The sequence below is a fragment of the Mytilus californianus genome, unplaced genomic scaffold (assembly GCF_021869535.1).
Source record: "Mytilus californianus isolate M0D057914Y unplaced genomic scaffold, xbMytCali1.0.p SCAF_60, whole genome shotgun sequence".
Taxonomy (NCBI): Eukaryota; Metazoa; Mollusca; class Bivalvia; order Mytilida; family Mytilidae; genus Mytilus; species Mytilus californianus.
Window position 1 is genome coordinate 147,536 of NW_026262713.1, and position 13,774 is coordinate 161,309.

Here is a 13,774-nt window from a genome sequence, read left to right on the forward strand (position 1 = left end):
AAAGTTTGGTATTAAATACTTTGTATCTCTAGTTGACCAGTTATTAAGAGATGGAAAGAATAACCGATCATCGTCTCCCAAGTTGCATTGCAAATATTACAACCCGCCCTCAACGCCCCTCAAAGCCCTCTGATGTTTGTCTTGATTACACTACAACCTGCATTTGTCGTGCCTGTTTTAATCCCTTAAGGTGTAAAGTAGAGGCACGTCGCCATCAGGAGAAGGCCTATTTACATACCTTCTCCTAGCCTGGTTAAAATTAATTGCAGAGATTTTGGTGACGGTTCGGCCGCAAAACGGACGAACGACATAATATTCCACCGTTACCTCGCTGACATCAAATCTAACAGCCACTGCTTTGAATGAACTATTGAGAAATTCTTACTACCAAGAATAGTTTTCGGAGTATCTGGCAAGTTCATATGGGCTTATTCCGGGCTAGAAATAATTACGTTGCAAGAAATCGAGTGGTTTATTTTCTAAAACAAAAATATTTCAAACTTTGAGGTTATAGTACTCATAGACGTAGTAAACCGATTTTCAGTTCTCGTTGATGCATTAATTGTGTACAAAATCGAAAAAAAACAAGAAAATAAGAAGAACGAAACTCTTTACTCGACACAGGACTCTATATAATATATAATAAGTACCTATTCGAGGTGACAATCAAAACCATTAGTCGTAGATAAACAATCATAACCCTTACAATATGCGATGATAATGAAACATAAAAAACGAATGTTAGCATAATATAATGAGTTTCAAACGAAAAGCAAAACAAATCGCATCTTGCATATTCCTTCTAATGATAAATGTATATGTAAACCAAAATACTTTAAATGATATCAGCAAAACACTTAAGTTCAGGTTAGTTAGTTTCGGGTTCAGAAATTTCTTACGCCAAGTTATCATTTGACAAGGCGGATAAAATATATACCTTCTGAATCGGTTTGAACTGATGTTTCACTCCGGTTTCCATCACCAGCTGCATTTATCGCATTTATCCACACATCATAATATGTATAGGGTAATAACTGGTCTATAAAACTCGACATTGTTGACACTAGTTCTTTATCACTTTTATTTTCTCGTATCTGTCTTTTGGCCGATGTGCACATATGTTGTATCACCTATAAGTACAAAAGTAGCCAATGATTTGTTCGAGTAAAAGACTATTAAATAGTAATATTTCAGCATGTGTTAAATACCAATACAAGCAATGTGAATTAGTAATAAAGGTAAATGTTTTGACTATGAAATTATGAAAGCAGTTAAAGTGACCCTTTAACAAGACCCGAAAATATATAACCATACCTAACATTATCTGTTAAGGTTGACATTTGTTCATCTGCAGGAGACACACGTAAATGTCGAAAGGTCCATGATGTTTGACAATGGAATAATATATAAATAACACATAGCTGAGAGGGTGATAGAGCAGATTGTTACCCCGAGAAAAACAATGCTTTTTCGAGGGGTACCAATCTGCTCTTTCACCCTCTCAGCTGTGTGTTAATTAATTTATTATACTGAATGTCCTATCATTATTGTCTTTTACAGATGAATTTTATTTAAAAGTATTTTCTATGGCGTCACGTACATAACAACGTTACGGGTATTAGAAAAATCAACAGAAGTGAAGCAAGATGTTTTATTTCAAATAATAGAATCTGAGCCAAAACGCAGAACTTAAGCATTGTCTTTAATAACTTGATGTAAATTCAATTCATTGTCCTTTAAATTATCGATTTTTGATTGGTCTGGACGAGAGGATGACATTCAAAAAAATTGTCACCCGCTCAGCCATGTGATAGAGTTAATTAACACCCTCGTATAAGCCAATCAAATATGGCATTTTAACGTGAAGTATGATAAAATAAAATGGACGATTGTAATAACGGTGAGTTTATTTTAAGTTTCTGCATGAGTATCTTATGATTAGCGATTACAATCTATGAAACGATGGTGATTAAGAATTTGTCCTCAAATAATTTGTTGATAACTAAATACTTGCCACATTGGTACAACTGCAAACAAATAATAATTCCACCACACAATCATTATTTGATTTGACTCTTACACGGTATCCTGTTATGCTACTTTTTGATTCTTCTGGCTCACTCCATGACATTTGAATACTTCTGCTTGTCGTCCTGATAATTACACTTTTTGGAACACGGGTCACTGTAGGCAATTAAAATATAAATGTTCTGGATCATATGAACTTTTCGAACATACGTGTACTATCGAATTATAGGAATTTGTTTTTCTTGCTTTTTCCCTGATTTAAAATGATTTAAAATTTTCTTAAAATGTCCTGTACCAAGGCAAGAAAATGGCCATTGCTATATTATAGTTCGTTTCTGTGTGTGTTACATTTAAGGAATAACAGTACAGTAGTTGAAGAGTTGCCATCGTCAATTGTCGATTTGACAGTCGCAAATGCAGTTTTATTGGCGACGCGTAGCGGAGACAGTAAAACTTAAATTTGCGACCATCAAATCAAAATTGACGGTGGCAACTCTTCAACTTCAGTACTGTTATTCCGATTCTAATGCATTACAAAAAGTATAAATACGTTAGGGCTTGAAAAAAGGTATAAATTTGACATACAAAATACTTCCGCGAAACTTCATGAATAATTTTGGCGCAAAGACGTCATTGCTAAACGTGACGTCATACAAATGAAAACTTACAAACTGGAGGTTATTACGTTACCTCTACGAATTAAATTCGGATAAAATCACATCAAAACGGCGAATTCGAGGTAGGTGTTGTTTAGTTTGCGGAAATATTGTAGTAATCGAACAATTGTTGATCCAATAATTCAAAATGGCGGGTCCCTCCTAGTTACGCCTGGTCAACTGTGGATTTGACGGTTATCTTTAGCCAAAATGAAAAAATTGTTACATAAAAAATGCATTAGAATTTAATGCTGGGTGTCTGTTGTGTCGTAGTTCTCCTTTTATAATTGATGTGTTTCCCTCAGTTTTAGTTTGTAACCCGGATTTGTTTTTTTCTCAATCGATTTATGAATTTCGAACTGCGGTATACTACTGTTGCCTTTATTTAGATTTTTTTTGTTTATATTTCATATGATTTAATCAATTACTCGTATTTTGACTTTATTGACTTGTTCTTACTCTTATTCATACGATTGTTCAATAGCATCAATTTTCACATTAACATATTGAGACAGCAAGTATACAGTTATTGTAGATACAGGAGTATGCATACATTTGAATACATTTAATAACTAAAAAATAATTTGAAATATTTAAGATATTTTTATTTACTTAAACACCAAAAATAGAGAACAAATTAAAAAAAATGTTAAATAACCCAAAATCTTGTGAATAACAAATAGCTCATCGATTAACAGTTAGCATAGACAATTCTTGAAGTAATGTTGCTTAATCAATGTTTACATATTTTGTTTCGTAAGAAAAATCGACAATGACTATGTTAAATCCTTATACTATAACTTCACGTCTAAGTTAGATTCTCAGTATTTCGTTTGTTATTGACAAATATTTGTTTAAATATGAACCAAACTTATTTCTAAAATCGTTTATTTTTGACACCTTGATGAGTCAAACTTTTCGCTTTTAAAGTAAAAGTAACTGTTCAGCGATTGTATGAACGAAAGTAATTATCAAGACTATACGTATACGAATGTACAGATATGGTTATGACCATGACCAAACTGGTATGGTCCAAATATTCAACTGGCCTGATTTTTAGGTAATAACTGTGCCATGGGTACATAGCAACTTTATAATCAAACTAATTCATTAATAGGACTCTGCGACGGCTCCGGTTGTTTGACCTTTAAATTCATCGACTCAAGATATCTAAACAATTCTGCCTGTCGTACTAAGATATGTGTTGGAACACTTGTCACTAGGGACGAAAAATTTATAAATCAAAAAGTTGTTCCGTAAAAGCATACAATCTTCATGCTAATGAAAACGATAAATACACAAACCAAATACTAAACAAAGTAAATTATGAAATAGTTTGTTTTTGATTAAAAAAGTATAACAACAAATTTTATGTTTGCTATTTACAATATTCTTCACTAGTCCAGCATTGATACGAAGGATCCCTGTTTATTAATACCAGAGTCATATAAATGTTTTTTTTAATCCTGCAATCAACCCATTATAAGGCTAATACAGATATAAACAATACACTATACACAAATAACCAAAAACATCTATATGTCATCAATTTCTTTTACATTTTATATTATTTATTGAGTATGCATTGTCCAAGAATATTGATGCAACCTTATTAGTTGGAAATCAGCTTACGTGCAACACAGGAAGACCCTACCCAAAACTGATGTGTAGCACATTGGCAAGTTCCGTCTGTACAAAGCAATGGACTTAGACATTCTTTATCAGCCTTACAGTTTACATCTAGACTCTTTTCTGTGAACAAAATATTTTATTAAACGTTTTTAAGTACATTATGCGCTATTATGTCAATGAAAGTAAGATGTTTTTTTGCCAAATAGTTTTTTGAATAGCATTTGTTAGAAACTAATTACGATATTTTCAACATTTCTAAAACAAGATGGTTGCATATAAGTCCTAGCAATTATCTTATAAATGTGTTTGCTTCATGTTTGAACACTTTGTTGCTTTTGATTTTATCAGTTCAACAAATCTGATTTTCAAAGATCGAAAACTTGTTATCCTTTTTAATTTCCAACTGTTTGCAAATGTGATAAGGTTTTAATCCACTATTTGATGGCAGCTTCAATAAATGCATTTCAAGGATTCAAATATAATAATGATTGACGGTTGACAGTTACCATTACATGAATATATGAAACAGCATGGACACAGCACAGAACTGCGAGACAATTTCAAAAAGGGGAGTATATAATAACACGAGGGATAAGAGATTGATAAAACTCTCCTAATGAATCAGTTTAGTTTTTCTCAGAATTTGGATAAAAAGTATCAAATATGTAAGGCCTTTGTAATTTCACATTTTATTGTATGGTAGGTTTTAATCATAGAATATCGAATGTTAACTCACATGTTGAATGAAAATCTGTTAATAAAATAAGAATGATAAGTATAGTTATTTGTAAACATTAAGTGTGACATCATTGTGTTTTTTTTAAGATAAGCAAGTTTATCAAAGATTTTATTCACACTGATATATAAAAATTCAACTAACGTGCAGCACAGGTATACAATTTCCAGTACTTTTTTGTACCACATTGACAAGATCCATCTGTACAATTCATTGGGCTCAGACATTCATTATCAACATTACAATTAACACCAGCCCTTTTTTCTGTAAACAAAACATTTTTCTTGTTTTCCAATATTTGTATTTCTTCTCTCATAAACATTGTACAAGGCTAAATACATTATTTTGTGTATCTATTTCGATTACACGAATTTTTGTAGCCCCTTTGTTATGTAATATGACTGGTATAGATTAAAAACTGTTTTAGGAAAGTGTTATGATACAAATTCTTTTAATCCCACCACACCTTTTGGTCGATTTTATTGTATTTTTGATAAGGTATACAAAACACCTTTGAAAATCTATATATCAAAGTTTTTTATGAACATATACCATATAAAGACGGACATAGTTTACAATAATATCTATTGTTTGCACACACTTTGATTCATTGACGTCTTTTGTTCTATGTTTTTGATTTACTGTCTCATTTACACATTTATATCGATACGTATAGATACAAAAAACTATTTTTCTTTAACTATTAATGAATGAATGAATAAAATATCTTTAAAACAAAAATTATCTATTAGGAATTTTGTTTTCCATTGTATTCATTACCCATACTGATATACAAACAATTTACTTTCATCACAATATAATCCTGTCCAATACTGATTTATTTCACATTGACATCTTCCATTTGTACACGTCATATAACTAAAGCATTGTATACTTTGTTCACAGGCCTCATTAACACTCGATCCTGTAAGTAACATTAACATACAAAATAAAAGAATATGGAATTTGTTGCCATAACCGTATCTGGTACGACGTTTTTTGTGTGTTTTTTTTTTTAAATTTATTTATTTAGACAAGACGTTATTACAACTGCTGTATACTTTTTACCATGATAACATCGTTATAAATATGAAGATCTGATATGAGTGCTAATGAGACAATTCTTCAATCAAATCACAATTTGTAAAAGGTAAACCATTATATGTCTAAGAGGGGCGAACGATACCAGAGGGACAATCAAACTAACTCAAAGTGCGGTATTCAGCACGGACCATGGCTTACGAAACAGCAAGCTATAAAGGGCCCTAAATGACGATTGTATCACCAGCCCAGTCTGCACTTCGGTGTTAACCTGAATATCAATTATATGGTCATTTTTATAAATTTCCTGTTTTCAAAAGTATAAATTTTTCAAAAGACAAAGGATATTCTCTTACAGGCATAAATTACCTTAGCCGTATTTGGCACCACTTTTTGGAATTTTGGGTCCTCAATGCTCTTCAACTTTGTACTTGTTTGGCTTTATAACTATTTTGATTTGAGCGTTACTGATGAGTCTTGTATAGACAAAACGGGCGACTGGCGTATTAAATTATAAGCCCGGTACCTTTGATAATTTTCACAATTTAAACAGAAACAAAAGGTCAAGGCTAAATGAAGAACGAGAAACACTTCCTGATTTAGGACAGGTTCAAATAAATGCAGCGGGTATAAACGTTTTAACACGCGCAAACCTTTACCATAAACTCATACAATTATATAGCATATATATAATTACAACTTAGAAAGACATTTTAAAATAGTAATTGACAGTCTTAACTCGATCATAAAGAAATATAAAAAAAACCAAGCAAACATAAACTGAACAAATACATTTGATCTATGACACACTGTTAATACAAAATTGATGAAAGAAGGGGATTAGATATGAAACAATATCAGAAAGACAACCATAACCTTAGACAATATGCTGCTAAAGAAAATAACGTACATGGTTTAATAAAAATATTTTGTAGTAAGGTATGCAATAGATATTTTAAATCTAGCAATTTTGAATAAATTGTAAACAAAACAAATCTAGCAAGTTTGAAACTTCAGATTTTCAAAAGACATTAGTCTGTCGGACAACAGTGCTTATTTTTTTCTAATTTTGTCTTACATTTTTGAATTTGCTCTTCAAATACTAGAATTGATTGCAAACTGCCCAAAAGGCTCATTTTGATAACTTGTCCTGAATATTTAGATAGAAGTAACAGCTTCAATCAAAAACCTGTATGTTTGTATCCAAATAAGAAGAAAGTGTGTATTAGATTGAAAATTAATTGTATTTGTAAAAACCTTTACACAACGTGCAATACAAACAAATAGATCACAGCTGTAAGACAAAAAAAAACTAAAGTTGCGTTATTTGATATTTTCAGAGATATATATTGCGTATTTACAACTGACGTTTACAGATCTATGAATGACAGAAAATCCTCTGCAAATTTAAATGAGACATCAAAGACTAAAAAACCGAATCACGCTAGGTGTAAACAATTATAGTACAGTATTATTGCTTTCAAGTTTTGTAGTTTATCTAAACTTGTATTCATAATAGGAAAATATAAATACAACTTACCTTTAGCGCAATCAGACCCTGTCCAATATTGAGATTGACCACATTGACAAATTTCATGTGAACAATTCATTGGACTCGGACATTCATTAGCAGCATTACACATTACTACAACACTTCTTTCTGTAATCAAAACGGAGTAAATGCTTTGCTCATATTTTCATCTAATAAAAACAAAACCATTTTGAAGTTTGCATAGCTATACTTGTAGAAAGCATCAAGTGTATATAATTTAGGTAACGAAGGCTCGAACATGATTCCTACTGTATTTCCTCCACTTTACGAAAAGTAATTTTCAATTAAACTAAAAGCAACATACATTTGTAACACATGTAATATATGTATGTGTGAAAAATCAATTACTGACGTTAAGAATTATGTCACTTTATTGGAAATCTCTAATAGTGAAAAGCATGAAATATAATACTTCGCAATGTTTTGCCAAACATTGTTATGAGAAAATAGACATAGATAAAGTGTTTGTGCGTGCTAGCGATAAAATTTAAAGCTATAATGACCCATTACAGTACAAGAAGAAGAGGCAAAGCGAAAGAGTTCCGTTTGTTTTAACATACTATCCTGCGTTTACTAACCTTTCACGTTTGGTCCTTGAACATTTACAGTTCATTGCCTAACCTAACACCTAAAATTAACCAAGATCTTTTTCAAACCTCCTGTCTTGCTATTCGGAGATTAGCAAATCTGAAAGACATATTTGTGAGAACTTGTGTTCCATCTAATAACGGCTCTTAATCTACAGGATGGTGCAATTGTGTGATAACAGACGATGCCTGACTTGCCAAAAAAATACTGAATACTCAAACATTCACTTGTCATTCCAGTTCTGGGTCTGTGTACACTATATAATTTGCAATGTAACTTGTTAAATCCAGAATGTTGTAAACCTTATTCAGTGTTGATGTGACATGCAATATGTTGGCGAGACAGAACAGTCATTCAAAAAACGCATGAAGGGTCATCGAAGTGACAACATCTGCAAGCCTGACCTCCCTGTAGGTCGTCATTTGAGATCATTTGGGCACGTTCAAGCTGATTTAAAAAACCTGAGCATCACTATGATAGACCACAACGGGGATTGGTCAAGGGCCGATAGACTTAATTGAGAAAGGTTTTGAATAAGAAATTTAAGGACAGGTTCCTCAGAGGGCATTAATGAAAACACTTAGAATGAGTCTCTACCATCACTTATTTCTATTAATTTAGATTTTAGTACAGGACAGTAACAGTTTGAGGAATTATTCTTCCTTCCAAACTTAAATACTTAATAAAATTTACCAGCGTATTGATTCGTGATAATCTTTGTAATTATCAAGATCGTAAATTCGGTTTGACTACCACATGTCAAGAATCATTTAACAACTTGGAGTTTAGAGTGACGTCAATTTTAACAGAGCTAGTACACATTTTTGTTTATGGCCAAGATTTCTTAAATTGTAATCATATGACCCATATTTTATATATATATGAAATGAATACATACTTGGACGACAAGTTGATTCTGACAAATACGAAATCGTAGCACATTGACAAGTCCCACCTTTACAAGCTAAGGGACTCAGACATGAATTTCCACCACTACATTTTTCACCTCGACTTTTCTCTGTAACCAAATCATTGTGAGTATAGATGAAAAAGGCAAAAGACAAAACAAAAGATTGCATTGCATATCAACTTAATATTTCAATAAATATTTGATAGGCAAGTTGATCTTAATAAAAATTGATTGTAACTCTTTAATCAAAATACACATATAAGGAGTGTACATGTTTATTAAATGTTCATCCTAATTCATATAGATAGAGGATATAGCAAAATCACAGCTTATGTATGAAATAGTATGATCCTGTACAATATACAATACAGGCATAAATGACCTTTATTTGTTGTCTGAAAAAACATTTTTGTAAGTATTGATACCCATAGACATCAGTGATACATTAACATTATTATTAAAGTACAAAAGATGAAAGAGCGCATTATACAACCGATGTGTTTCCATTGGATTTGTTGCAGATATTTCATAAACTGTGAAAGACATTACTTTAGAAGAAAACATTCTTGTTGTACATGCTTTTCATTTGGAATTCGATGTTGGCATAAAATAACAAAAACATTGTCAATTTTTCAAACTAACATCATAGGGGATATGATGCTGGTACATCTTGATCAATCTGTTCTGGTAGTAATGTATTCATACATTTTTACTCTTTTGGGGGGAAATTGGAATCTCCAGCGTACTAGATGAAGGTTATTTCAAAATCACGTACTACGTCAAAATCAATATCATATTGTTAGTCAAAATATATCTTATAGGGTTACTTTCAGTGAGATAATTGTTCAATACCGAGATTCTATCAATTTTCTAAAACTAACATTTAACATGACTATATGATCATAATTTTCTGCAAAAACTTCCAGCCTACATGAAATACCTTAAATATTTGTTTTAGATATATGCAATAACATTTGAATCTTAAGTTAAAAATTACTAGTTTTGGGTCGATACCTCTCTTGGTAGACTGTAAAATATGTCATACCAAAGACCAACTCAAGTGTAATTGCTGTATATCACTAAGAGTATTACCAGCCTAATAGCCACTGATTCAGCACTATGAATTAAGTACAGATAAGTTCATTAAAAATTTCGTGTTTATTATTTTGAAAGATAATTTATGAAATTAAGAAATGCATATCAAACCAGCATCACTCTGATTACCTATCCTTGTGTCACATACCATTTGATATTTTTACATTCTTGTATCTTGGAATTGAACATGGCCAGGAACACTTTAACTTTCAAAATGCGCATTTGGTGCAGTAAAATCGCGTGTTTGGCGCATATACAAAATTTCAATCTTGGTATTTATGATGAGTTTTTTTACAATAAATGGGTCAATGCATGCTGGTGGAGTTTCATTCCCCGAGGGTATCACCAGCCCAGTAGTCAGCACTTCTGTGTTTACAAGAATTAGCATTGCTATGGTCATAACTATGAATTAACTGTTTACAAAACTTTGAATGTTTGAAATTCTAAGTCTTTTCTACCTCAGAAATAGATTACTTAAGCTATATTTGGCAAAACGTTTAGGAATATTTGGTCCTCAATGCTCTTCAAAATTGTACTTTATTTGACCCTTTTAACTTGTTTTTATTCGAGCGTCACTGATGAGTCTTGTGTAGACGAAACGCGCATCTTGCGCAAATACAATTTTTTTTTTATCAAATCAAACATAAAATGAGCAACTGGTTAACAAAGACAAATTTGCTACTACCTGTAGAATATATGAAAATAAATAGTACCGTCAGGATTAAAATAAAAAATACTGAACTCCGAAAAAAAATTCAAAACACAACTAACGAATATATAACAACTGTTATATTCCTGACTTGCATTTTTTTAATGTAGGAACTAATGGATTAAACCCTCATTGTTTGACAGTCGCATAAAATGGGAAGTAGCTCCACTAAAAAATGGCAATCAGTTGCATGATAAAACTCACCATTATACAAATTAGTTCAGTACTTTCTTCAGTATTAGGTAATGTTATTAATTAACAACAGTTAATATTTGTTTCTTTTAATTCAATCTTTGCATAATGTTTGAATTTTCAAATAATCACTGAAAAGACATTAATTGTCGCATCTGGTGTAATCAAATTTATACAGTATATATATATATATTATTTCTACCACTGAGTTGATACCTCGGCTTGTAGGCTTTTAGTAAAGAGGGATTCACCAAGCCACTTGCCATTAGTTTGATACCGGCATGCAAATACGAATAATTTTGTATTGAAATTAGGTGTCATGAAATTTTGCAAATGAAACCAAGGAATATATCTCCCTAATGCAAAGTTCTTATTCATTGCCCGGCTTTGGTTATATATTTAGATCTTTTTGGTTTATCAGCTCATCAATCTTTGAATGAATTTTGATTCCAAATATATTGGCCTCGAGTATCACATTTGGTGCGCAATTATTTTACCGTTTATGGTATTAGATCTATTTATTTATAGAATAACTCATCGAAGATTAAAATAGAGAACAATATGCAACGAGTGACCGAACAACGCATAAATTCACGAATACGCGTAGCTCATGAGTTAGTTATCAGTGGTGTTCGGTCAAGAGTTGAATATTTTTCGATATTTGAATTCTTTGATACATTGGCTTTTTTATGAAATTAAAAGTAAAAAAAAGTAAGAAATTATATCTTTTTCAATGCATTCTCAATTTGTTTTGATCCGACGTTATCGACGTCTTGACAACGCCTATTGTTGTATGACGTCAGTGGAGTGAAATTATCGGTTTTATTTCACTGGGAAATCAATGTAATTCCATGCAACCAATGTTACAGTAAATAAAACATATATATTTAAACTTACTTGTCGTACAGGTAAAGCCGTTATCATAGAAATTATGCATACAACGACATTTGTTTGCATTACAATTTGCATTACCATATGTCGTACAATTGTCAACATTAATGGCATTACATGAGTTATCTTCTACTGCTGCTTCACATGGTATATACAGTAAACAGACTAGTAAAATCTGAAACAAAACACAATCAAACAGAAATATCAAAAATACAATACGTTGATAAACAATCCCGTAGAAACCAATCAATTGTTAAACATGAAAATCAGTCACAATATTTTTCACAATATTTTAGTCACTCAAACATTACTGTACTCACCGTATGAAAACAAAAATCATTCGACATTTTGCGCATTGGTGTATTGAAGAATTAGGAAGTACTACTACTGAAAATAATGTATAAATAGATCATATTGTAAATCATCATCGAGACTCGTGTAATCATATACATGTATGAATACATATGAAGTGACTTGTAAAAGTTTATCATTCAGAAATTCTTTTCACAATTCTTTAAACGATTTTAGATTAAATCGAGTATGTTAAGTGACTTCAAATTACAATAACTACCAACTTAATATTCATGTGTTCACATCGACAGTTAGTTTATATGATTTTCTAAATTCAATTTCTATGCTAATTTGGCAATATAAATTCTGAACTACAAAGATAAGATTTCTGTGTAAGACGATGAATAGAACTGGCAGACATTAAAATGATGGACGTTGAAGGCATTGCAATTAATGAAATATAGTTTGAATCATATTACTTTGTATGATACACCTGCCCTACTGTCTAGTCGCCGAAGCCACCATTCATGTGAAAATGTAAAGAATCAACTAACTTCCTTAAGCATAATATCTAAATTTAAAATATCAACACAAATTATTACCAAACCAACACCAAAATATTGAAAAGAAAGGGTATATTTAACAGTCAAAGTCAAAGGTTGACTGATATAGGCTCGTTTGCTTATGGACTTTCGTTTAGAATTTTCGTCGGAGTTCGGTTATTTTGTTATCTAACTTTTGACATAAACAGGGTATAAATAAATTTCATTAAAAAAAGACTCAATTGAAATAATTGATCAACCGTTCAATCCATAAGCTTTCTTCTCAAGGAGCTTCATTACAACTGAATCGTGTATCGATGTGCTGCATATTATGTAAAATAAAATTCCTGACAAATGTAAAAAGTAAAATCACAAAAATACTGAACTCCGAGGAAAATTCAAAACGGAAAGTCCCTAATCAAATGGCAAAATCATATGATAACACACATCAAACGAATGGACAACAACTGCAATATTCCTGTCTTGGTACAGGCATATTCAAATGTAGAAAATGGTGGATTGAATCTGGTTTTATAGCGCTAAACCTCTCACTTGTATGACAGTCGCATCAAATTCCATTATATTGACAACGATGCGTGAACAAAACAGACATAATTATTAAAATTGTCAAAATAGGGATACAGCAGTCATCACATTGTCACAATCTCAATCAGAACAAAAACAAACAAATATTAAACAAAGAAACACACAAAAATCATATATCAAATTGAACAACCACGTTCATTGCTTAAATATAGGAAGATGTGGTATGAGTGCCAATGAGACAACTCTCCATCCAAGTCAAAACTTATAAAAGTAAACCATTATAGGTCAAAGTACGGTCTTCAACATGGAGCCTTGTCTCACACCGAACAGCAAGCTATAAAGGGCCCCAAAAATTACTAGTGTAA

The 13,774-nt window shown here is 31.6% G+C and overlaps 1 protein-coding gene across 1 annotated transcript; it reads right to left on the reverse strand.

The window, feature by feature from the left end:
* Positions 1-2,002: 2,002 nt before the first annotated feature.
* Positions 2,003-12,443, reverse strand: LOC127707262 (prion-like-(Q/N-rich) domain-bearing protein 25). Its single transcript, XM_052211803.1, has 8 exons — positions 12,351-12,443; positions 12,037-12,205; positions 9,132-9,251; positions 7,634-7,753; positions 5,858-5,977; positions 5,197-5,316; positions 4,317-4,436; positions 2,003-2,184 (listed from the first exon to the last, which is right to left on the reverse strand). The coding sequence occupies exons 1-8, from the start codon at positions 12,384-12,386 to the stop codon at positions 2,003-2,005; spliced, it is 987 nt and encodes a 328-aa protein (XP_052067763.1). The 5' UTR covers positions 12,387-12,443.
* Between the last annotated feature and the right edge of the window lie 1,331 nt (positions 12,444-13,774).